We start from the raw sequence: 25,523 nt of genomic DNA on the forward strand, positions 1-25,523 counted from the left end.
TAGGTTCTACAGGCAGAGAAGGACTTAAAAAAAGCAGAAACAAAAATGAAAAGTAAATTGATTGTTTTAAAAGTTACTTCCCTTTTAAGGGGGCACAGAGAGATAGAAAAATAGAAAAATAACTGTCTCTTGGCATCAGGTTACTTCTTTTGCATAAGGATCAAGCAGAGGCAACTTCACTATCTTGACAATAGAAGTTGGCATGTTCAGGAAGTTTGGCTATTATCTCTGTAATCCTGATTTCTCAGAAGGTCAGATAAATAGCTCAGTTTCAGCTTGTTGATGTGGAACTTCAGTATAAATGACTCCATTTTGACTTTCTGCCTGTTTGTATAGATTAATCTAAAACAATGGCCTCTTCTAATTTTTCCTCCCAACTGCTGGGGGTTGGGATGGAACCTAGGCCCTTGCTCACACTAGGCGCTACCACTGAGGTACATACCCAGCCTGACCCTGTAAGTTTTATGTAAGACTTTGAGCATTTATTGTGTGCCAAGATTGTACCATGTACGTTTAGGCAAAACAACCACCCGTTAACAGAAAAGTTGAGGCCTCAAGGGATTATGTAGTGTAAAACCCTCACCATCCAAAATTGGTCTTGACTACTGAGCATGCCCAGTCTGATTTCCTTTTGCCAGGTACATTGAGTGTTAGAAATGTGGGCCCCAAAACGGCGCCATTATTGGCAACATTGAGCAGTGACTTTTGGTTTGCACCGTGGCTGAGTTGGGATTGGAACCCAGGGCTAACTCCAAAATTCACGGTGATCACTGAGTGATGCTGCTTTCCCTTCTTAAAGCCAGAGAAACTCCTTACTGTATAAATAACATGGCATTGTCTCATGAAGTCCTTTCTGGGTGAGGAAAGCGCTTTTTATAGTTTTGGATTGTTTCTGTTTACTTCGGTTCTTCCAGCACCGGTTAATCCTGACTAGTTTTGCCCTTCACTGTCCTTAACCCTGTTTTCCCACGTTTTCTCTCTGCAAAAGACAACTAATTCCACAAGACCACATGTAGTGTTTGTGTTCGTGTGTGCCAGCAAAGAATTTTCACTCTCTTCCCTCCCTAGGTTTGCCTACCTTTCTATAAATAATCGTTCCCTTCCCTCCCCTCAGGCCTTGGAGTGGTTTGGTCACTTCATCAACGGCGCGCTCGCGCTCGAGGGCGGGGACACACGCACGCGCGCGCGCACACACACACACGTGGAGTACCAAAATGAGTGACCTTGCAAAGGTATTTTGCCCACTGGGGACAGGATTTCCAAACCTGAAACCTCTGTACATATTTGGCTTCCTCCTGCATTCTTCTTGAAACAGGTGGCTCTCTCGTGCCTACCTCACTCAGTACCCTTTCAGCTCGCTCCGCCATACAAAGCCAATCCGCCCATCTCCTCTTTGCAAACCCAGCGAACTTCATTCCCCATGTTGAAACTCGTTGGTGGCGGTGGCGGGCAGGACTGGGCATGCTCAGTGGCGGGGATAGATCTGGGAGGCAAAGAAGCTGCATTTGAAGTCGCACCGCCAGGGGTTCAGGGGAAGGCAGGCGACGAAGGCCCGGGCAAAGGGTGCGCGAAGACCCGGGATTACGCGCCGGGGGCAGACATGCTCCAGTCTGAACGGGCGCGCGAGGGGCAGGGCACCGAGGAGGTGGGGGAGTTGGAGCGAGGAGGGGAGGAGCGCCGGGCTCGCCATCCCCCAGCGCCGGCTCTGCGGCTGCTGAAGCCGCGGGGAGGATCTGAGGGAAGAAAGACGCCCGAGAATGACCTCCAGGGAGGCCTCCTGAGCCGGTGCCTGCGCGCTGCTCCGTCACCTCCGGACATGGGCGACCGCGGCGCGCAGCCGGAGCGCTCGGCCGCACACTCCCCAAAGGCCCCCGCGGGCACCGGCGCGGCCGCTGTGAATGGGCTGCTGCACAACGGCTTCTACTCGCCGCCAATCCAGCCACCGCTCGTCTGCACCCGGGGCCCAGCGGGCAGCTGCGAAGCAGCGCCCCAACACCTCCCGCTCCTGTCGGAGCTCCAACCGCAGTCGCTGCTTCCTCAGCATGACTCTCCGGCCAAGAAATGCCGGCTGCGTAGGAGGATGGACTCGGGGAAGAAGAACAGGCCGCGTAAGTCCCGCCGGGAGGGGAGCGCCCGCGCGAAGGAGGCGCAGCGCTCGGGGACCTGGAACGGCGTGGGCAGGCGCCACGGCGCACCCCGTGCGCCCGGGCGTCTGTGGTAGAGGGACTGCATGATGGGGGCGCTCTGGACTGATGCTTTCCCCAGGGGATCCCAGCAATATAATGAGCACTGCCAGATCCTACGCTCGCTTGATCCTAGCCGCATAATGGACCCATTGAACACAGAGCTCGAGCAGGTCCGTAGGTCATGGCTCTATAGAAGGCGAGCGCACTGCTTGCCCTTCTAATAGGTCGCTGGGAGAATGCACGCGGGTGAGCATTGGTGGGGAGTCCGGGAGTGGGGACGGAGCGAGCGGCACTGCCGAGGCTGACTTCTCCCTCCTCAGAACGTATCTTTTCTGGGCTTGCAGCTCAGGCAACCAGCTTGCCCTGTGAATCGCAGAGTAAACCGCCAGGATCTTGGGTCTGCGTATTGGCTAGCTGTAGTCTGGAGGCGTAGAGTTTGACAGTCCCCCAAATCACAGCTTGTTAAACACTGTTCCTTCGCAGCCAATGAGATGGGCTGTTGGGAAGGACACACCTTCTGATACCATGTGGGCCGGAACTATGTGAACCAATGAGGATTGGAGGTGGATTTTTTTTTTTTCTGGGACCTGGGGGAGGTAGAGTCCAATGTAATTGTAAAGTTAAGTCGCAGAAAGCGCGCTGTTTCACAATCTGAAGCTTGTATGTATATGTGCATTATATATAATGGTTGTTTGTAAAGGGTACCTTCACTGCAGGACGCTTTGGAATGTAAATTTGTAGGTCGAGTTTACGACTTTTTTCTTATCCGATCCTTACCTCATTCATCTGGCTACTTCTTTGTGATTGTCTTTAATGAAGCTTATAAATGGCAAAAAGCAAAGTAAGTAGAACGCATGTTAATAAGTGATTGCACCCAAAAATGCACCTTTTGCACATAAATTCTACTTGATGCTGGTTTTGGATTTCCGTAAAAGTTTGATATTTGCCAAGCAGTATAACTCCTTCATCTTTTCCTGTTTTTCCCTTTTTATCTCATTTTGACTTTTTGCCTTTCTGGTTTGACTTAAAGTTTCTGAGTCTTTGGAAAGCCCTTTCGCATGACCGTGAGTGATTGCAATGCTTGTGTTTTGTAGATCTGAAATGTTAGGGTTGAAAGTTAAAAGTTTTGTGTGGAACTTTAAAACCACACAGCAGACTTGGCTATGGTTGTAAGAAAAGGATGCAGTATCTGAATTTTTACTTGTTTTTGTTGTTTTATACCTGTTAGAAATGCCTTACTTTATGAACTTAATATCGACTAATACCCGTGATTTATTAATCTGTTTTACTTCGTTTGAAATTACATTTTAGTTATTTCTCTGATCTACATTAATAAATTGTACTAGAGTTTGCAATGAAAATAGCTAAAATACAAGGAAAGAAAACTGAATTGAGTTTTTGTTTAGTACTTCCAAGTTGAATAATCTATGTTTAATTAAGGTTATAACATTCCTTAAAAATACTCTTTGAGGAATTGAAAATATCATCTCTAACAGTGTCTTGAAGAAAGAAAGAAAACTAATCTGAGACTTGTGCTTGCGAACTAGTAAGAATTATTTTAAAATGAAAGAAAATAACTATCTGCTTGTGTGCCTTGTGTCAGAAATTAAAGTGGTTTGTATTTCTTACAAAAATAAAAATATTTAAGTGACTATGATAGTTATTTACAAATTCTTAAAAGGTTTGATCAAAATTGACTTTTCATTACCCTACCATGTTTTCTTTTCTCAGATTTGAACAAACATTTCTGAAATAAATTTCACGTTATGAAATTTATTTCATAACATTTCACTACCAAAATTTCTTAGTTGATATCTTGCCTAACATTCAGACATCTTTTTATAAAAAGAAATATTGTTCAATTAGTTGATATGTAGGTACTCTTTAAGGGTAGCCCATTTAGAGTTTAGCTGATCTCTATTTTCTGATGACTGGCAGACCTTATATAAACGATCATTGCCAAGAATATTTGGGTCCTTTAAATATGAGCATTCAGAGCAGGTTGGTGGTAAAGCACCAAGCTGGACAAGTAATTAATTCCTACTGACCAGTTTACTAATGAGACACCTGCCCCTCTCCAAACTAGATGTGTGTTAGGACAGCCAGTGGTTATCTAAAGGAACCTGGAATGCACATTGGGACAGGTGTGTTTCTATTTGGTAAAATTTTGAGTAGAGTGCAATACCATTAAAATATTTCATGTTTGAAAGTGATGAGTGGAATAAAATAAACAGTTTAGTGTTTTGGGGTTACTTTAAAATTTAAACCTGATCTCTCAGTGCAGAAGTAGTCTGTAATCTAAAAATCAAATTAGGGGGACTGAGAGAATAGCTTAGTGGTAGAGCACTGTGCTTAGCAGTTACAATTCCCTGTGTTCAATCTCCAGCACCTATCCCCCAATAAATCAGATCAGTTGCCTGTTGATTTTGCTAATCAAGAAAAGGAGAATGATGTCTACTATTTTCATCTAACCTGCCATCACTTTGCTATACTTATCTTTGGAAGGCTTTTCCAAGACTAACTTCTTTATCAGGCTTCCTTGGCTACTTTGCCTGCCTCTGCTACTTACCAATAAAATTGGTGAATATTGTTGGCTCTTCACATATAAAGGTACTGAGTCCTTTATATATGATTTATGTCATATATAAATCTTTTATATATGGATTTAACCTACTGTGGATCAAAAAATTTGAAAAAAATACTGCATAGATAGACTTTTCCTTATTACTATTCCCTAAATAATATAGCTTAACAACTGTTCACATAACATTTACCTTGTATTAGGTTTTATGATAAGCTGTAGAGCTGATTTAAAGTATATGAAAGAAGGTGCATAGCTTACATGTAAATACTATGCCATTTTACATAAACTTGAGTACCCACAGATTTTGGTATCTGTGGGGTTTGGAGATGTCCTGGAATCAATCTCCATGGATATAAAAGGGTTACTTAAAGTAGTTTTTAGAGGGGACCAGAAATGACACAAAGTAATATATATGTGTGTCTTGAAATCTTTATTTAGTGCTGGGAATTGGACTAAGGTCCTTCACTGCTCAGCAAGGGCTCTACCTCTTGAGCCATGCCCACCAACCCTTTTTGGTTTTTTAGTTTAACTGGCCTGGACCACAATACTACCTCCTCCTCTTTCGTAGCTCGGATTACTTGTTTGTGCAACCACGTCCAGCTTGTTCCTTGAGACAGAGTCTTGCTAACATTTTTTGCCAGGGCTGGCCTCAAGCCACGATCCTGTATCTCTGACTCTCGAATAGCTGGAAAAAATCCTAGACATTTTAGACATCAAAGACCCTGTTTTAGATAAGCCATAATACTAGTGGAAAGAGAAGAAAAATGTAAAGGAAATAACTGAGTTTACCCAACATTATACTACAAAAGGCAGACAGCTAAGCATCTTAAAGGCATGAAGGAGATCCTTCCCAGTGTTTGGCAACAGGCAGAAGTAGTGGGTGAGTCTATACCAGTGGCCTTCTTTGGGAGGTTCTGACTTCTTACACTCACAGCATCCAGATGGAACATTCACGTGTGAGAAAAATGAATGAGTTTATTATGCACAAGCATAGGTACAGACTTGAAGAAACCCAAATCTGTCACCAACTTTAGCCATCATTTAGTTTTTAAAATATTTCAGTACTTAGCTTTGGCACTTAGACTTTACAATACCTTTGAGTCAGACCAATTAGAAAAAACAGGATGAAAAGATAAATAGGAAGAATTTTCTGATTATATCTACATAGAATATAGACATATGTGTCTTTTCTTTGGATGTAATCAGTCCTTCTAAGTAGACGAAAAACACTGCAAATTCAAGAACAAAATATTAAAATGTAAAGCAGGGGCACACTCTTAATATTGTTACCTTCTGGGACGGGGTTAGTTCTCCAGGTTTGTCAATTATATTATGAATTGTACCATACACATTTAAATTGACAATTAAGAATTTCAGGCCCAGCTGTCCAGTGTTTGAGTAGTTAAAGATGAGGATTTTGTTAAACATATGAACATTGCTTTTCCTCCAAAGACCAGTAAGGAAATTTCAACTTTAATACAGAGCATATTTTGTTTGGCCTGGTAAACAAAGATGGAAATAGTGCTGTTAATTCTTAACATGTGGGACATTTAACAAGTGAGTATAACAAAACCCATCGTGGTTTTGGAGACAGAAAAATAAGGAAACAAAGAAATATTGGTTTTAACTGCAGGTTTTTGTTTTATTGTTTTAGTTTAAGCCAAGCATGTATATGTATATGTGTGTGTGTTCAATACAGAACAGTTAACCATGAAAATAAATCTGGGTTTGACTTTCTTTTTTTTTTTTTTTACAGTCTTGCTATATAGCCCAAGCCAGCCTCATACTTGCTGTCCTCTTGCATCAGCCTCCCAAGTGGTGGCATTACAGATGGGCACCACCATATCTGCCTCCAGCATTTAATTTTTATTACATTTAATTACATATGTTTTAGCTTTAATATGCAAGCTAGTATTCGCCTTGGAATGACAACATTCTGAATCCGATATGGAAACTGTTCAGTGTACCCTATGTGGCATACAGAATTTCTAAGTAGATCTTTTCTCTAGATAGTGGCAGCTGTCATGCTTGGTATCTCATTACTTAATTTATGACATCTTTTAGATGCTCAGAGTTGGCTAGTTATGGTGTACATATGTGTATATTCTCCTTGTGATTGTATTTGAGAGCAGCAGATGATTCAAAAGGGCAGGGGAATGTTATTTTTAGAGAGAGCTACAACAAAATAATGATCTGAGCCCCTAAAAGTTTCTTTGTAGTTTGGAAAAAGGTTGGAGACACTCAATACAATAATGGGTTCTTATAGTATTAGCTTTTTTTGTTTGTTTTTTGTTTTTGTCCCAGGATCTGGCCAGGTAGCCTAGGCTATTCTCAAACTCACAATTCTCCTGCCTTACCTCCTGAGTTGGAGCTTTGATTTACTGAGTAATGGAGGTAGCTATTATTGAGCAACAGCTATGTGTCCATTGTTTCCAGTGTGCTTTTACAAAAGCATGTGCACATTTTCCACTGTGCAAGTGGGAAAAGAATGGCTCAGAAAAGTAAAGTGACCTACCTGAAGACCTGTAGATAGTGATTAGTGAGTCAAATTTAAAACCAAGTCAATCTCTAGTGCCAGCTGGCTTTCTTTTCTTCCACAATAAGCCTGTTTTAATAAGAAATGTGTCCTATAAAAGTTTCAGAAAAAATAGGTATATGTAAACTGTACAACTTTGGCAAAAAGTTCATTCATGTGTCTGTGAAAGAAATAGTAGCCAACATTATAAGGAGCCCTTAACTTAATGTGTTTCAGGCACTGACCTAACCACTTTACATGGTTCATTTTATCAAATACTCCCAGCACTTTGAGAGATGGGGACTGCCATTATCTACAAGAGGAAAAAATGAGAGCTCAGGATTTTTACTTTGCTGGGCAGGACCCTGTGGGTTCCCAGGAAGGTAATGTTCTATAGTAGAACAGGCTTTGGAGCCATCAGACCTGGATTCAAGTTCTCATTCCACTGCTTATTGGCAGTGTAGCCTTAGGTGAGATTCTTAACTTCTCTGAGGTTTACTTTCCAACATAATCTAACGGTGCCCATCTTACCAGGTATAATGAAGACCTAATGTGGAAAATGTTTATAAAATGTATATTTATACTTGGAATCTTTTTGGGGCCAGGTTTCAGAGTATCTTCCAATCTTACCTGATATCATCTCCTAGAAGGAAGCTTTCCTAATGCCCTCAGATGTTTCTAGAAGCTGGGCATATGGCCATTGTCGCAAGTTTTAACCCCATTGCAACTCTTAAGACCAAGTACAGCTTGCCTTGTCTGATAGTGATGTTGGCAATTTAGTGAATAAAAGGACTGTGTAATTTATTTGACTGCTAATTTAGTGTCAGGGCAAAGTTATTTTTAAAAAAGGAGGTGTTCTCTTTTGATTTTGACTATTTGATATCTCAGTCTTTGAGTGAGGCAGATATGCACAAAGGAGATGAAAAGGATTAGAAAGATGAGCACTTTTCTTTTTTAAGAACCACATGAATTGAACAGGAGTTCAGAATTCAGAATGGCTACATCCAGTTCTTGAGTCATCTTTTTAACCCATTCCTCTAGAGATTGAAAAAAATACCCTTGCAATCTTCATTCTGACAAATGATGAACAAGATGAATATTTCTAGGAGCTCGTTGTCTTTAGCACAAACATGTGAGCCTCTGGTGTTCCTGGCTTTGACTTCATGATGAATCTAAGGCTACAAGGACTTTAGATAGAGGTTCAAGACACAGTAACCTGCATGAACCTCTGTGAGCTGTGGCCAGCCTGAGTAGTGCCAGTTACTTGGAATCCTCTGGGGCTTCTGGACAAACAACTCCTTTAACAGCTCAAGGTAGATTATGCGGGGGTGAAAGAGTCAGGGATAGACTTAGTTTACTTTAAGCCTGACATGAGTCAGCAGTATAGTGAGACTTCTAGCAAAATATAAATACTCAATAACTGTTAGTTACTATTATTGTTGGTGGTGTTAGATGTTCTTACTTATACTATGTCAAAATCTGTCCCATCCCCTCCATAACTTCTACCCTGTGTTCTGTGGCACACAGTATATGTAATGTATATTGTACATGATATTCATTAGATATTTAAATGTAGCTATATTTTTATCTTAACTCTTCCACTGAATCCTATACTCTGAAGACCTGTACTCTTGTCTGCCAGATTCCACCCAGGTCATTCAGTATGAGTTTATTATGTTGCTGGCAAGTATTGAAGCAAGATTCCAGAAGGGCTTCTTGAGGTTGTTGCAGAGGGGATCAAGGAGGTGTTGACCTGAGGTTTGTTGATTCCCATGGAACTCATGTGGACTAATGAGTTTTTCCTTTGGGCTGGACATTGTACTACATTCTGGATGTGATGTTCTGTTTCCTGTGACTCCAAGTTGGAGTTTAACCTGAAGTTAGTTGTCTGGCTTCAGTTTGCAAGATACTATGGCAGTTCCAGAAATCCCTGAACTCTGTGTGTGAGTCAGGATTTGAACATTAGTTGAACCTGTTTACTATTCATACTTCCCCAAGGAGATAATTACATCTTACTTTTTATGATGGTCCTTTCCTTTTTGAAGAAAGTTTTTTTTATTATGAGAAAGGGTCCAAATGTGATGTTTTGAGGGTGACTACATAAGAGTTCATCAATGCTTTTTCTTTTCTTTTCTTTTTTTTTTTTTTTTGAGATACTGGGGTTTGCACTCAGGGCCTTAAGCTTGCTAGGCAAGTGCTCCACCACTTGGAGTCACATCCTCAGTCCTTTTGCTTTTAGTTTGTTTTTCACATAGGGTCTCTCATTAACTTTACCCAGGTTGGCCTTGAACCACACCTCAGCCTCCTGTGCACACAACACCCAGCCAGCATGAACACTTTTGAACAGTAGTGTACTATTATTAATTATGCCAGAGCTACAGGCATAAGCTAGAATTATCCTAGGCAAACCAGGAGAATGAGTGGTAAGCTCGAGCCAGCTTACACTGATTCTGCATTAAATATCTTTGTCCATGGTGGGTTTATTTACACCAGAAAATTGGTAAGCACTGAAAACCATGGTTTTATTTTCAAAAAGCTGGTCGTTAAATGTTTACCAGCACACCAGTAACCAGGGACACAGTTCACAGAAGAGGTAGAGAATTGGTGGAATAGTCAGCAACATCTCCTTTGTTCAGAATGACAGTGCCAGAAGATGAAAAGTTAGACGGGAGATCTTTGTTGTTAAGAAAGTACTTAGGCTGAGAGTATAGCTCAGTGACAGAGTGCTTGCCTAGAAAAAACATCCTACAGATACTTGAGTTGAGGGCCCATTATGGCATAAAACTAGAATTTCTTTAGAATCACATTGCTATCTGCCTCTCAATGATTCTAATAAGACCCTGAACCACCAGAAGGAGGTAAAATTTTATCAGCCTATTTTGCTTAAGAATATGGGAAATTACTGGCATGGCGGCACAGCACCATAATCCCATCACTCAGGAGGTAGAGGCCAGAGGATCTTGAGTTCAAGGCCAAATTCCTATCCCAAATATAGTTGGTCTCAATAGTGGATTACCTTGTAGGTAAGCTTAGGAGGTATTAGTGTACCAGGCATGCAGAGAGGGACCACGGGAAAAAGAAGAAAATAATATGCATGTCTTTGTGTATATAGAATGCATGCACCAGAGTATTAAGGAAAATCATACCTTTGCATTTACTTTCACTTATTTCATGATTCACTAGGTTTTTGTTTTTGAATGACAAATTATTTTGAATTACTTGTTCATTGTAATTTGGGGAATAGCAATTTTTTTTCCTTTAAGTAGTTATAAATCTGCCCCTAATCAAGCCTCACACCTTTCTAGTGTGATTTATAATTTATTTATTGCTCCTGAAATGTCAGGATGGAGTGGCCAGAATATCTTCAATTCATGTTTCTTGTTAGGGCAGGTAGTTCAAATTTATTTCAGTCAAGTGGGAAAAGAACTTGGCCAGTTCAGTTCCACATAAAGGATCTGGGAGGCAAAATTGGGACTTCCCCAGCTCAGGTTTTGCTCCAAAGGCAACTGAGGGTGTTCCACTGGTCCCTTCATTGTCCTGAAAGAGTATTTGGAGAGTGGTGGGGTTTTAAAAACTTTTTAAAATAGGAAACTCTCAAATGTTATACAAAACTAGAGACCATAGTATAATGAATTACCAAGTAGTCATCACTCAGCTTCTATAATTACCTGCTCATAGTTGATCTTATTTTGTCACAAGCCCAACTTCCTCTCCTCCCAAACTGCATTATATTGAATCAAATCTCAAGTCATATCATTCAATGTTTAATGTTTTGTATATATTTCTAAAAGATAAGATGCTGGAAAAGTCAACGATGTTTTATATCCAGCTGAGATTATAGTGTTTTACAATGCACAATCAGATTAATGAATTCAGTTATCTAACCACAATTAAAGTTGTTGCAACTCACTTGAAAGCAGGTAATGAAAATCTGATACTGTGTTGTCTTCAAAGAATCCCTGTTATTGTTTGTATGTGATTAATTTTTAACCATTTCTTCATGGTCTAAGATTTGAAATTTCATTCTTGAAATGAAGTAGTCCTATGCCAGAAAGCTGCTTTGGATCACCCCAAAATCATTGAACTAGAAATATTTAGTATTTCCTATATAATTTTAGTCTTGAGCTCTTGACTCAGGAAGCAGGCACAGCATTTAAAAGAATTCTACCTCCTTTCCTCTGAAGTCCTTTGGCTGGGGCCAGCAGGAGCAGGCAAGCTAGCTGTTCTGAGGACAGTTGGGATGCAGGACTGAGCTCAGGCCCTGGAATCTTGAGTGGCTGGATTCAGAGTTGAACAGAAGGTCCACAGGAGGGGTGTTGCTGAAATTTGTGAACTTGGCTACACCAGATAATCTTCAGATGTTCTGCCTCTGTATTTCAAAGTTAAGCACAAGAAAAAAGACAAAGACTTTGAATCTGTTTGGTATTACTTTGTTTATACAGCTTTCCTAGGGATTGAATCAATCAAATTATCAATCCTTTTTTTTTTTTTGACAAGTAAGGGACATATTTCTTATGACTAAATATTTCAAATATCACAAGGAGTACATATGCATACTTGGGAAAACAATCACAGATAAAGTAAAATTTTCTGTGTTTTTTTATGAGTTTGGCTATTTTGTTTTTTTTTTCATTTTTCTTTTATTATTCATATGTGCATACAAGGCTTGGTTCATTTCTCCCCCCTGCCCCCACCCCCTCCCTTACCACCCACTCCACCCCCTCCCGCTCCCCCCCTCAATACCCAGCAGAAACTATTTTGCCCTTATCTCTAATTTTGTTGTAGAGAGAGTATAAGCAATAATAGGAAGGAACAAGGGGTTTTGCTGGTTGAGATAAGGATAGCTATACAGGGCATTGACTCACATTGATTTCCTGTGCGTGGGTGTTACCTTCTAGGTTAATTCTTTTTGATCTAACCTTTTCTCTAGTTCCTGGTCCCCTTTTCCTATTGGCCTCAGTTGCTTTAAGGTATCTGCTTTAGTTTCTCTGCATTAAGGGCAACAAATGCTAGCTAGTTTTTTAGGTGTCTTACCTATCCTCACCCCTCCCTTGTGTGCTCTCACTTTTATCATGTGCTCAAAGTCCAATCCCCTTGTTGTGTTTGCCCTTGATCTAATGTCCACATATGAGGGAGAACATACGATTTTTGGTCTTTTGAGCCAGGCTAACCTCACTCAGAATGATGTTCTCCAATTCCATCCATTTACCAGCGAATGATAACATTTCGTTCTTCATGGCTGCATAAAATTCCATTGTGTATAGATACCACATTTTCTTAATCCATTCGTCAGTGCTGGGACATCTTGGCTGTTTCCATAACTTGGCTATTGTGAATAGTGCCGCAATAAACATGGATGTGCAGGTGCCTCTGGAGTAACAGTCTTTTGGGTATATCCCCAAGAGTGGTATTGCTGGATCAAATGGTAGATCGATGTCCATCTTTTTAAGTAGCCTCCAAATTTTTTTCCAGAGTGGTTGTACTAGTCTACATTCCCACCAACAGTGTAAAAGGGTTCCTTTTTCCCCGCATCCTCGCCAACACCTGTTGTTGGTGGTGTTGCTGATGATGGCTATTCTAACAGGGGTGAGGTGGAATCTTAGTGTGGTTTTAATTTGCATTTCCTTTATTGCTAGAGATGGTGAGCATTTTTTCATGTGTTTTCTGGCCATTTGAATTTCTTCTTTTGAGAAAGTTCTGTTTAGTTCACATGCCCATTTCTTTATTGGTTCATTAGTTTTAGGAGAATTTAGTTTTTTAAGTTCCCTGTATATTCTGGTTATCAGTCCTTTGTCTGATGTATAATTGGCAAATATTTTCTCCCACTCTGTGGGTGTTCTCTTCAGTTTAGAGACCATTTCTTTTGATGAACAGAAGCTTTTTAGTTTTATGAGGTCCCATTTATCTATGCTATCTCTTAGTTGCTGTGCTGCTGGGGTTTCATTGAGAAAGTTCTTACCTATACCTACTAACTCCAGAGTATTTCCTACTCTTTCTTGTATCAACTTAAGAGTTTGGGGTCTGATATTAAGATCCTTGATCCATTTTGAGTTAATCTTGGTATAGGGTGATATACATGGATCTAGTTTCAGTTTTTTGCAGACTGCTAACGAGTTTTCCCAGCAGTTTTTGTTGAAGAGGCTGCTATTTCTCCATCGTATATTTTTAGCTCCTTTGTCAAAGATAAGTTGCTCATAGTTGTGTGGCTTCATATCTGGATCCTCTATTCTGTTCCACTGGTCTTCATGTCTGTTTTTGTGCCAGTACCATGCTGTTTTTATTGTTATTGCTTTGTAATATAGTTTGAAGTCAGGTATTGTGATACCTCCTGCATTGTTCTTTTGACTGAGTATTGCCTTGGCTATTCGTGGCCTCTTGTGTTTCCATATAAATTTCACAGTAGATTTTTCAATCTCTTTAATGAATGTCATTGGAATTTTGATGGGAATTGCATTAAACATGTAGATTACTTTGGGGAGTATCGACATTTTTACTATGTTGATTCTACCAATCCATGAGCATGGGAGATCTCTCCACTTTCTATAGTCTTCCTCAATCTCTTTCTTCAGAAGTGTATAGTTTTCCTTGTAGAGGTCTTTCACATCTTTTGTTAGGTTTACACCTAGGTATTTGATTTTTTTTGAGGCTATTGTAAATGGAATTGTTTTCATACATTCTTTTTCCGTTTGCTCATTGTTAGTGTATAGAAATGCTAATGATTTTTCTATGTTGATTTTATATCCTGCTACTTTGCTATAGCTATTGATGATGTCTAGAAGCTTCTGAGTAGAGTTTTTTGGGTCTTTAAGGTATAGGATCATGTCGTCTGCAAATAGGGATATTTTGACAGTTTCTTTACCTATTTGTATTCCTTTTATTCCTTCTTCTTGCCTAATTGCTCTGGCTAGGAATTCCAGTACTATGTTGAATAGGAGTGGAGATAGTGGGCATCCTTGTCTGGTTCCTGATTTTAGAGGGAACGGTTTTAATTTTTCTCTGTTAAGTATAATGCTGGCTGTAGGTTTGTCATATATAGCTTTTATAATGTTGAGGAACTTTCCTTCTATTCCTAGTTTTCTTAGAGCTTTTATCATGAAATGATGTTGGATCTTATCAAAGGCTTTTTCTGCATCTATTGAGATGATCAAGTGGTTTTTGTCTTTGCTTCTGTTAATGTGGTTTATTACGTTTATTGATTTTCGTATGTTGAACCACCCCTGCATCCCTGGGATGAAGCCTACCTGGTCGTGGTGGATAATCTTTTTGATGTGTTGCTGAATTCGATTTGCCATTATTTTGTTGAGGATTTTTGCATCAATGTTCATTAAGGAGATTGGCCTATAGTTCTCCTTTTTGGAGGTGTCTTTGCCTGGTTTTGGGATAAGTGTAATACTGGCTTCATAAAATGTGTTTGGCAGTTTTCCTTCTCTTTCTATTTCATGGAACAGTTTAAGGAGGGTTGGTATCAGTTCTTCTTTAAAGGTCTGATAGAATTCAGCAGAGAATCCATCAGGTCCTGGACTTTTCTTTTTGGGGAGACTCTTGATTGCTGCTTCAATTTCATTTTGTGTTATAGGTCTATTCAGGTGATTAATTTCCTCTTGGTTCAGTTTTGGATGATCATATGTATCTAGAAATCTGTCCATTTCTTTAAGATTTTCAAATTTATTTGAATATAGGTTCTCAAAGTAGTCTCTGATGATTTCCTGGACTTCCATGGTGTTTGTTGTTATCTCCCCTTTTGCATTCCTGATTCTACTAATTTGGGTTTTTTCTCTCCTCGTTTTAGTCAGGTTTGCCAGGGGTCTATCGATCTTGTTTATTTTTTCAAAGAACCAACTTTTTGTTTCATTAATTCTTTGTATGGTTTTTTTGGTTTCTATTTCGTTGATTTCAGCTCTTATTTTTATTATTTCTCTCCTTCTATTTGTTTTGGGATTTGCTTGTTCTTGTTTTTCTAGGAGTTTGAGATGTATCGTTAGGTCATTGATTTGGGATCTTTCAATCTTTTTAATATATGCACTCATGGCTATAAACTTTCCTCTCAAGACTGCCTTAGCTGTGTCCCATAGGTTCCGGTAGGTTGTGTTTTCATTTTCATTGACTTCTAGGAACTTTTTAATTTCCTCTTTTATTGCATCGATGATCCATTCTTCATTAAGTAATGAGTTATTTAGTTTCCAGCTGTTTGCATGTTTTTTGTCTTTACTTTTGTTGTTGAGTTCTACTTTTACTGCATTGTGGTCAGATAGTATGCATGGTATTATTTCTATTTTCTTATATTTGCTGAGGCTTGCTTTGTGCCCTAGGATATGATCTATTTTGGAGAAGGTTCCATGGGCTGCTGAGAAGAATGTATATTGTGTAGAGGTTGGATGAAATGTTCTGTAGACATCTACTAGGTCCACTTGATCTATTGCATATTTTAGATCTTGGATTTCTTTATTGAGTTTTTGTTTGGATGACCTATCTATTGATGATAATGGAGTGTTAAAGTCTCCCACAACCACTGTATTGGCGTTTATATATGCTTTTAGGTCTTTCAGGGTATGTTTGATGAAATTGGGTGCGTTGACATTGGGTGCGTACAGATTGATGATTATTATTTCCTTTTGGTCTATTTCCCCTTTTATTAGTATGGAATGTCCTTCTTTGTCTCGTTTGATCAATGTAGGTTTGAAGTCTACTTTGTCAGAGATAAGTATTGCTACTCCTGCTTGTTTTCGGGGGCCATTGGCTTGGTAAATCTTCTTCCAGCCTTTCATCCTAAGCATATGCTTATTTTTGTCGGTGAGATGAGTCTCCTGTAAGCAACAAATTGTTGGATCTTCTTTTTTAATCCATTTTGTCAAATGGTGTCTTTTGATGGGTGAATTAAGTCCATTAACATTAAGTGTTAGTACTGATAGGTATGTGGTGATTCCTGCCATTTAGTTATCTTAGTTGTTTGAAGGTTTGATTGTGTGTACCTAACTTGATGTTACTCTCTACTGTCTTGCTTTTTCTTATCCTGTGGTTTGGTGCTGCCTGCCTTTTCATGGTTAAGTTGGGTGTCACTTTCTGTGTGCAGGATCCCTTGCAGAATCTTTTGTAATGGTGGCTTTGTGGTCACATATTGTTTTAGTTTCTGCTTATCATGGAAGACTTTTATTGCTCCATCTATTTTGAATGATAGCTTTGCTGGGTAGAGTATCCTGGGGTTGAAGTTATTTTCATTCAGTGCCTGGAAGATCTCACCCCATGCTCTTCTTGCTTTTAATGTTTCTGTTGAGAAGTCTGCTGTGATTTTGATGGGTTTACCTTTGTATGTTACTTGTTTTTTCTCTCTTACAGCCTTCAATATTCTTTCCTTAGTTTCTGAACTTGTTGTTTTAATGATGATATGTTGTGGAGTAGTTCTATTTTGATCTGGTCTGTTTGGTGTCCTGGAGGCCTCTTGCATTTGTATGGGAATATCTTTCTCTAGATTTGGGAAATTTTCCGTTATTATTTTGTTGAATATATTACGCATTCCCTTCGCTTGCACCTCTTCTCCTTCTTCGATGCCCATGATTCTCAAGTTTGGTCTTTTGATGGAGTCAGTGAGTTCTTGCATTTTCTTTTCACAGGTCTTGAGTTGTTTAATTAATAGTTCTTCGGTTTTTCCTTTAATTACCATTTCATCTTCAAGTTCTGAGATTCTGTCTTCTGTTTGTTCTATTCTGCTGGATTGGCCTTCCGTTTTGTTTTGCAGTTCTGTTTCGTTCTTTTTTCTGAGGTTTTCCATATCCTGGCTGTTTTCTTCTTTATTGTTGTCTATTTTTGTCCTGAGTTCATTTATCCATTTATTCATTGTGTTCTCTCTTTCACTTTGGTGTTTATACAGTGCTTCTATGGTTTCCTTTATTTCTTCTTTTGCTTTTTCAAATTCTCTATTTTTGTTGTCTTGGAATTTCTTGAGTGTCTCCTGTACATTTTGGTTGACCCTGTCCAGTATCATCTCTATAAAATTCTCATTGAGTACTTGTAGTATGTCTTCTTTTAAATTATTCTTGTAGGCTTCATTGGGTCCTTTGGCATAGTTTATCTTCATTTTGTTGGAGTCTGGCTCTGAGTTTCTGTTCTCTTCGTTCCCCTCTGGTTCCTGTACTAATTTTTTGCTGTGGGGAAACTGGTTTCCTTGTTTTTTCTGTCTTCCTGTCATTGTCCTTGGTGTTGTTACTGTCCCTGTACTGTGTGTAATTAAGTATTTTCTAGCTTGTAATAATAACAATGGTAATATTGAGAATGGAAGAGTGAGCTGAGATGGAAAGCAAGAAGTTAAAGAAAAGGGGAAAACAAATATACAGACAAGAGGGAGAAAGCAGAACAAGGTATCAGACAAGAGAGTTTCAAAGGTATAAACAGGGAGTGTTAGTGTACTAATTGACAGTAAGCTGAACAGACAATAGAGTGACAGAGAGAGGATTGAAAATCAAAGATAAAAAAAATAAAAAATAAGTATATGAAAGTAATATCTATTTATAAAAATGAATTAAAATAAAATGGAAAATAGAAAATTAAAAAAAACAAAAAAAACCAAAAAACCAAAAAACTTCCAAGTTTATATGCAATGCAATTTCAGTCTTAATAATTTGGATGTCCGTCTCAATCTCCAGTCCTGGAGTTGGTGCCTCAGATGTTGTTCTGTAGTTGTCTCATCAAAGGGGATGCATAAAGTAGAACAAAACTACACTCACACACACACAGAAGAAAAAAAAAAAAAAAAAAAAAGCCCCACCAAGTGTCCCCAGTTCAAATGCAATACAGTTTCAGTAAGTTTTTCGGCTTGCAGGTGTAATTCGGTTGTTCTCTCATCAAAGGTAGGGAGAAAAAGAAAAAGAAGCGTCTGGAGACAGTTCTGAGAGTGGTATCTGCAACTGTGGTTTGCCTGCCTGCTGCTCTCAGCCTGTAGCTGGAGGCGCTATTTGTGCAGATCTCTGGGGTGAGCTTAGCACTCACCTGGTCCCACAGGCTTTGTTTGCTCAGAGTTCTCCTGTGCGGCGGCCTCTGCTACAGCCTTTCCCCTTTCCAAGCACTGGGAAAGGTGCCACTGCCCCGCGTTGTCAGGCCTGCGTGTTTATTTACAGTTCACGTGGGAAGTGGGTCTTCCCTCCTCTCACAAGCGTCCCCGCTCCTGGTTGCTGGGCGTGCCCCGCTCCCGCCAGGCTCGTTTATTTACAGTCCCGGGAAGGGTTCCCTTCCCCCAATCTTCAGCGCTCAGGGCGCCCCACCCTCTTTCCAGCGTGTCTTAACTGTTCTTATTGCTTAGTACTCAGTTTCTCTTTTTTTCCCGGGTGGAGGTCAGTCTGTCCAGGGGGCTATGCTGCTCTGGCCCAGGCTTGTCTGTGGGGCTACCGCGGTACCGCGAAGCTCACCTGGTCCGCGTCTTCCCAAGCCGTATGGGCTCCGGCCACTGGCGGCCCCGGGGGACCTCCTCGGTTCTCCGTTTAACGTGAAGTGGAGATTCTCTGCGCCGGCTGGAGATGTGGAGGGGTCAAAGTTATGCCTGTTCTCGGTGATTTTGCCTGCACAGTGTGTCTCCAGCGTCTCTCCAAGATTTCACTATAGGAGGCTCGCTTTCTGCTTCCTACCTCTAGCCGCCATCTTGGAATTCTGGCTATTTTGTTTTTAATTTTATTTTTGAATTAGCATACATGAGTAATATGAGGGGATTTCATTGTGATAATTCCATTCATGCATACAGTGTGCCTTGAACAAGTTTACACTTCCATTAGATTTTCATTCCCCCTTAATCCCTCTCTCCCCTTTTTCAAACAGTGTGTGGTAGGTTTCATTACGCTGTCTTCATATGTATATATGTAGCATACACCTCTAAATCTCCCTTCCCGCTGATCCTCACCCAATGTATACAGCTCTCTATATACATTCATGTCCCCTTATTATCATGTTAGAGCTAAGTTCCACAAATGAGCAAGAACATGCAATATTTGGTGTTTTGAGCTAGGCTTATCTCACTCAGCATGATGATCTCCATTTCCATCCATTTTCCTGCAAATGACAGAATTTCATTTTTATTTATGGCTAAGTAATATTCCATGGTATGTATATTATATATACATATATATTACATATATCATATTTTCTTTATCTATTCATCAGTTGTTGAATAAATATCAATCAATTCTTATCTGTATAACTGCCAGAGCTGGTTTACTTTTGTTTATGGAAATATGGTTCAAATGTATTTTATATATTCCTGCCTTTTATGATAGAATGAGTATCCTTTAATATAGTCTAGTAACTTAGAGACATCATCAACACCAATATTATACCAGTTGCAATACAGGGAAGTCATAGATAACTATAAATTATTTGAATTTGTTATTCAATGGGTATTTGTTGTGCAACAGCTATATGCAAGGTATAATACTGAGAGGTCAAAATGTTTCACTCAGAATTATTCTTAAAAATGTGTTGTCTACACCACCACCACCAGATGTTGGCAAGGATTCGGGGGAAAAAGGAACCCTCTTACACTGTTGATGGGAATGTAAACTAGTACAACCACTCTGGAAAAAAATTTGGAGGCTACTTAAAAAGCTAAACACTGATCTACCATTTGATGCAGCAAAACCACTCTTGGGGATATACCCAAAAGACTGTGACACAGGTTACTCCAGAGGCATCTGCACACCCATGTTTATTGCAGCACTATTCACAATAGCCAAGTTATGGAAACAGCCAAGATGCCCCAGCACTGACGAATGGATTAAGAAAATGTGGTATCTATACACAATGGAATTTTATGCAGCCATGAAGAAGAACGAAATGTTATCATTCACTGGTAAATGGATGGAATTGGAGAACATCATTCTGAGTGAGGTTAGCCTGGCCCAAAAGACCAAAAATCATATGTTCTCCCTCATATGTGGACTTTAGATCAAGGGCAAACACAACAAGGGGATTGGACTTTGAGCACATGATAAAAGCGAGAGCACACAAAGGAGGTGTGAGGATAGGTAAGACACCTAAAAAAATTAGCTAGCATTTGTTGCCCTTAATGCAGAGAAACTAAAGCAGATACCTTAAAAGCAACTGAGGCCAATAGGAAAAGGGGACCAGGAACTAGAGAAAAGGTTAGATCAAAAAGAATTAACCTAGAAGGTAACACACATGCACAGGAAATTAACGTGAGTCAACTCCCTGTACAGCTATCCTTATCTCAACCAGCAAAACCCCTTGTTCCTTCCTATTATTGCTTATACTCTCTCTACAACAAAATTAGAAATAAGGGCAAAATAGTTTCTGCTGGGTATTGAGGGGGTGCGGGGAGAGGGAGGGGGTGCGGGGAGAGGGAGGAGGTGGAGTGGGTGGTAAGGGAGGGGGTGGGGGCAGGGGGGAGAAATGACCCAAGCATTGTATGCACATATGAATAATAAAACAATAAAAAAAAAATTCAGAAAAACTGCTGAAGACCACCTAACTAATGAGTCCATGAGCGCCTTTTTATTTTTTTTTGTGGTACTGAGGCTTGAACTCGGGACCCACACCTTAAACCACTTCACCTGCCCTTTTTTGTGATGGGTTTTTTCAAGATAGGGTCTCTTGAACTATTTGCCTGGCCTGGCTTTGAACTTTGATCCTCCTGATCTCTGCCCTTTGAGTAGCTAGGACTACAGGTGTATACACTGTCTGTAAAATGGCATGGTAATGCCCACCTCATCGGGTTTGAGAATTATTCACTAATGCATGTAAGCCTCCTAGCATAAGGACCCAGTAAGTCCTTGATGCTAGTTCATGCAGTGCTGCTGCTGGTTTAACTTGTTTCTGTGTCTTGAGTTGTTATGAATAGACCATTCTTTGACAGGTTTGTAGTTCTGAAGTCTTCAAGCTTGCCTTTAGGTATATGTCCACAAAAAAAAATTGCACCAGCTCTAGTGTACCACTTCAGTACACATATACTAAACACAATTGTATTTTAGTCAAGGATTGGGCAGATTTGCTTAGCAAATGCTCTCACTTTGGCCTACCTAGTTCAATTATGTAATAACAAGTAAATGGGTAACCTGTCAAGCTATTGCTCTCTTAATATTTGAGCACTTATTAAAGTGTTTGGATGGGGTGGAGATTTTTTTGTTTGCTTAATTTTTATCTTTGTCATAAGCAAAGTGAGCAATTGTTTTTAGTATTCAGGTTTTTTTGTGAAATATTTTATGTAAACTTTTCCAAGTTACTGAATCAGTTTTGATTCAAGAAATTCCTGAGACTGCAAGGAAAGCTGTTCAAAAAACAGTTAGGATTTGTCTTTGCCCTGTGAATCAGGCTTTTCTCCATATTGTGTAAGACAACAAGGTACAAAAATAAATGGGTGCTGAAGTCCATGAAACTGCAGCTTTCATACGTAAGTGACAATTTCCTGCCTTCATTTTGATCAATACCAAATCAATGTTCTTAACTAACTTTACATTAAGTTCGGTATTATTTGTAAAATAAAACAATGCAAATAAGCATTGTTGCTTCTATCATATGTGGGGCCCAGAGTTAAGATGGAATAAAAAAAATTCCACTGCTAAAGAGTTTTGGTAATCTCACTGTTTCTTTTTGGAGAGAGGGTCTTGCAGTGTAACTCAGGCAAGCATCATTGTAAGCCCACTGAGTGCTGTAATTACAGCCGTGCACCATCATGCAGGCTTCAAAAAGTCTCAGTCTTAATGGGAGGGAAGGGCACTATGTCCTCAAACAAAATGGCTTCAGATAATTGAAATAATTTGAAAGTTCATATTTACATTTTTCAAGTTTTTTTTTTTTTTTGGCGGTACTAGAGTTTGAACTCAGGGCCTCATGCTTGCTAGGCAGCCCTCTACCACTTGAATCGCTCTGCCATGCCTATTTTATATTGGTTATTTTCAAGATAGGGCCTGGAGAACTGTTTGCCCCCACTGGCTTCAAACCATGATCCTCCTCATCTCTGCCTCCTGTGTGGCTAGGATTACAAGCATGCCCCACTCATTTTTCAAGTTTTAATCTCCTTTCTCAATCAGATATTGCATCTAGCTGTGCCTTTGTTAGAACTTGTTAGAGTAGAAAAACATTTGCTACTAATTACAATGACCACCACACCTGGCAATTTATCAGAGTCAGCCCAGAGGCAGCTGAGGGCTGAAAGGAAACAAACACTTTTTTGTGCATTTGTTTTCTTGAGACAGGGTCTGCCTATGTAGCCCTGGCTGCCCTCAAATTCTCAATCCTCCTACCTCAGCCTCTCTAGTGCTGGGGGTGGGGGCATGGCTCAAGCAATAGAATACCTGCTAGGCCTTGTTCAGAACCTACTACTGCAAAAAATGGTGGGTGGTAATTGAACCATGCATTTTAGAAATATTTTCTTCAAAAACTATTATTATTTGGCATTTATATTTTTAAGTTATCTATAAAATAGGGGAAATGTAATGTAATTCACATGCCATATATCCATCCATTCATTTAAAGTAAACAATTCCTCAATTTTTATTATATTCAAAGAGCTGTGCAATTGTCAATATAATCAGTTTTATTTTATTTTGGTTTTTTGAGACAAGGTCTCTTTAGGTAGTCTGCACTGTCCTTGAACTTACAATCCATCTCTTTCAGTCTCCTGAGAGCTTGGATTGCAGGCGTGTAACTACCACGCCCAGCCTCCACAATCAGTTTTAGGACATTTCATCACCTCCTAAAAAATGTATTAGCAGTCACTCCAATTCTTCCCCACAATCCCAAACCCCAGACAACCACTAATCCATTCTCTGTCTCTATAGATTTTCCTTTTCTGGACTTCTCAACGTGGTCTTTTGTGGTTGGCTGCATTCTCTGAGCAGTGTTTTCAAGGTTCACACATGTATCGGTATTTCATTCCTTTTTGTTGTCAAATAATACTTTATTATATGGATGTACCATATTTATTTATCCTCATCAGTTGGTGAACTTCTGGATTGTTTCTACCTTTTGGCTGTTACGAAAAATGCTACTATAGACATCCATGTACAAGTTTTTGTGTGTGTGGACGTACATTTTCATTTCTCTTGGGTATATATCTAGTTGTGGAACTGTTAGATTATGTAATAATTCTATGGTGAAGCTCTTGGAAAACTGCCAAACTGTTTTCCAAAGTGAAGACTATTTAATATTCCCACTAGGTGTGTTTCTCCACAACCTCACCAGCACATGTTGTTTTCCTTTTTTTTAATTATAGCCATCCTATGTGGGTTTGAAATGTTTTCTGTGGTTTATATTGGTATTTCCCTAATGCCAATGTGCTTATTGTGGGCCAGAGCACTTATGTCTTTTCAGTACTAATGTCCTATGATTTTGAGCTTTTTTAAAGTCCCATGTGCACCATTAAGTTATAAATATCTTGAATGGCTAATGTCAGACTTTATTCTGCGATGGCTACTTGCTAGAGTGTAATCTATATAGTGCTGTCTTTAGTAAATATTAAAGAGTTGTTTTAATTAGCTAGTTTTTGGTTCCAGGGCAATGTGGATTTCACTCCTTTTCAGACTATTCTTCTTGATTAATCATCAATCCTGTGGACTATAATAGAAGTACTAAGAGGGCAGGTGCATTGTTTTGTCTAATTTCTGTTCACTACAGTGCCTGTCACTGTCTAGGAACACAATAAATATATGTTCAATTGGGAAATTAATAAGAATGTAGTTGATCTTAGATTATTTGAGACAAGTGCTTGTGACCTTTTTTTATTTCAACTTCTACTGCCATTAAAGCAGTTGGTCCCCCCAACCCACCCACCCACAAACACAGGCCAATTTTAAATATCTACTAGACTTTCATAGTTAAGTCTGAAATAAATGAACAAAGCCTATTTCAGGTAGACTTATTGTTCTGCCTGGTGGTACCACCTAGCAATGCTGTTCTTTCTGAAGCCTCTTTAATTAACTATTCCCTAGCATTAAATTGTCATTGGCATCCCTAAAGTAAGCCAGCATGCTCTGGTGGCTTGTCAAGACAGAAAGCTAAGCCTCTTGGTGGTTTATACTGGGATTTACTTAAGCAGGTAATGAGATTACCATCTTGAGCCCCAGTGCAGGGCATTACGAGACTGCAGGAGCTGTTCCTGGGTAGATTCTGTGATCAGCTCAGCTTACAGAAATGGTCACACTGAAGATACTAACACAGGTACATAAAGGTCAGTCCGGCCCCTTGGGACACTTGGACATGATCAAAACTATGGAATCTTCTTTTTCAGCCAGGAATTCTTTCTTTTCCTCTTTCCTTCTTTGCCTCTTTCTTTCTTTCGTTCCTTCCTTCCTCCCCAAGTTCTTTTTTCCTTCTTTTTTTTTTTTTTTTTTTTAAGACAGGGTCTCAATGTGTATTCCAGGCTGGCTCCCAACTCACAATCCTCCTGCCTTTGCCTACCAAAATGCTAGGGATCACAGACATGTACCACCATGTTCAGCCAGGGACTGTATTTTTGATGAAGAAGGTGGTATAACTAAAGCTGAGAAGCGTATGGAAGGTTGATATTCATCTTCTGTTGCCTCTAGATTGGTCAGAACTGGCAGCCTCTTGATGGCCATAGCTGTCCGTAACTGTTTCTGCACACCCCCTCTAGACAGCCTGAGAACATTACTGAGAAGTAGCAGCCAAATACAATCTGCCTATCATTTCCCTCTCCTTACATCTGGAGCATGATTGTAGGGGTGTTTTGGAAAAGATGAGGTCATTGGTCACTAGAGTGACACTCCTCTACTTTGATTTCACATGTAAGGGTGGCATAGAGAGGCTGCATTACCTTGGGGAAAAAGCTGCACTAGCTGCTCAGGGACTTGAGAAAAAGGCTGAAAGACAAGTTTCTTTATCATGGTTTGACACTTTTGGTTCCCCTCATCTCCAGCTTCATCTTGCCTTTGATTCCTCCTGGCCCTGATCTAAGCTAAGAAAACATTCACTGGTGCCCTACCAGAATGCAGTCTCAATACAAGGTTTCCTTTGCTCCTGCAAGAGCCTTCTTTTTCAAATCTCAACCTTAAAACATAGCTTTTATGCTGCTGCTTCTGTTTGTTGTTTTGATTCATGTCAAGGTTAGCCATGTGGACTACAAATCAAAGAATGTCTGCCTATATGACTTAAATACTTGTATACTAGTGCCAGAGTATGGCAGAACATGCTTACCTTTAAAGTGGCAGACACTGGAACACAAAATTTTTTCATGCCATGGACTCTAATGCTCAACCTACTATTATTTAGTCCTAAGAGGAAAAAA

General features: G+C 39.8%; 1 protein-coding gene across 7 annotated transcripts in view; it reads left to right on the top strand.

The window, feature by feature from the left end:
* The first annotated feature begins 1,344 nt into the window (after positions 1-1,344).
* The window catches only part of Pank1 (pantothenate kinase 1), a 62,471-nt gene continuing 38,292 nt past the window's right edge, over positions 1,345-25,523 (top strand). For 2 of the 7 annotated variants that reach the window (XM_020153845.2, XM_074078795.1), the window contains exon 1: positions 1,345-2,108. In XM_020153845.2, the coding sequence (XP_020009434.1) occupies positions 1,421-2,108 (688 nt within the window). In that variant the 5' untranslated portion in view covers positions 1,345-1,420. The other 5 variants (XM_074078794.1, XM_020153844.2, XM_074078797.1 and 2 more) reach the window with 5 other exon arrangements.

Source organism: Castor canadensis, chromosome 7 (assembly GCF_047511655.1).
Source record: "Castor canadensis chromosome 7, mCasCan1.hap1v2, whole genome shotgun sequence".
Lineage (NCBI taxonomy): Eukaryota > Metazoa > Chordata > Mammalia > Rodentia > Castoridae > Castor > Castor canadensis.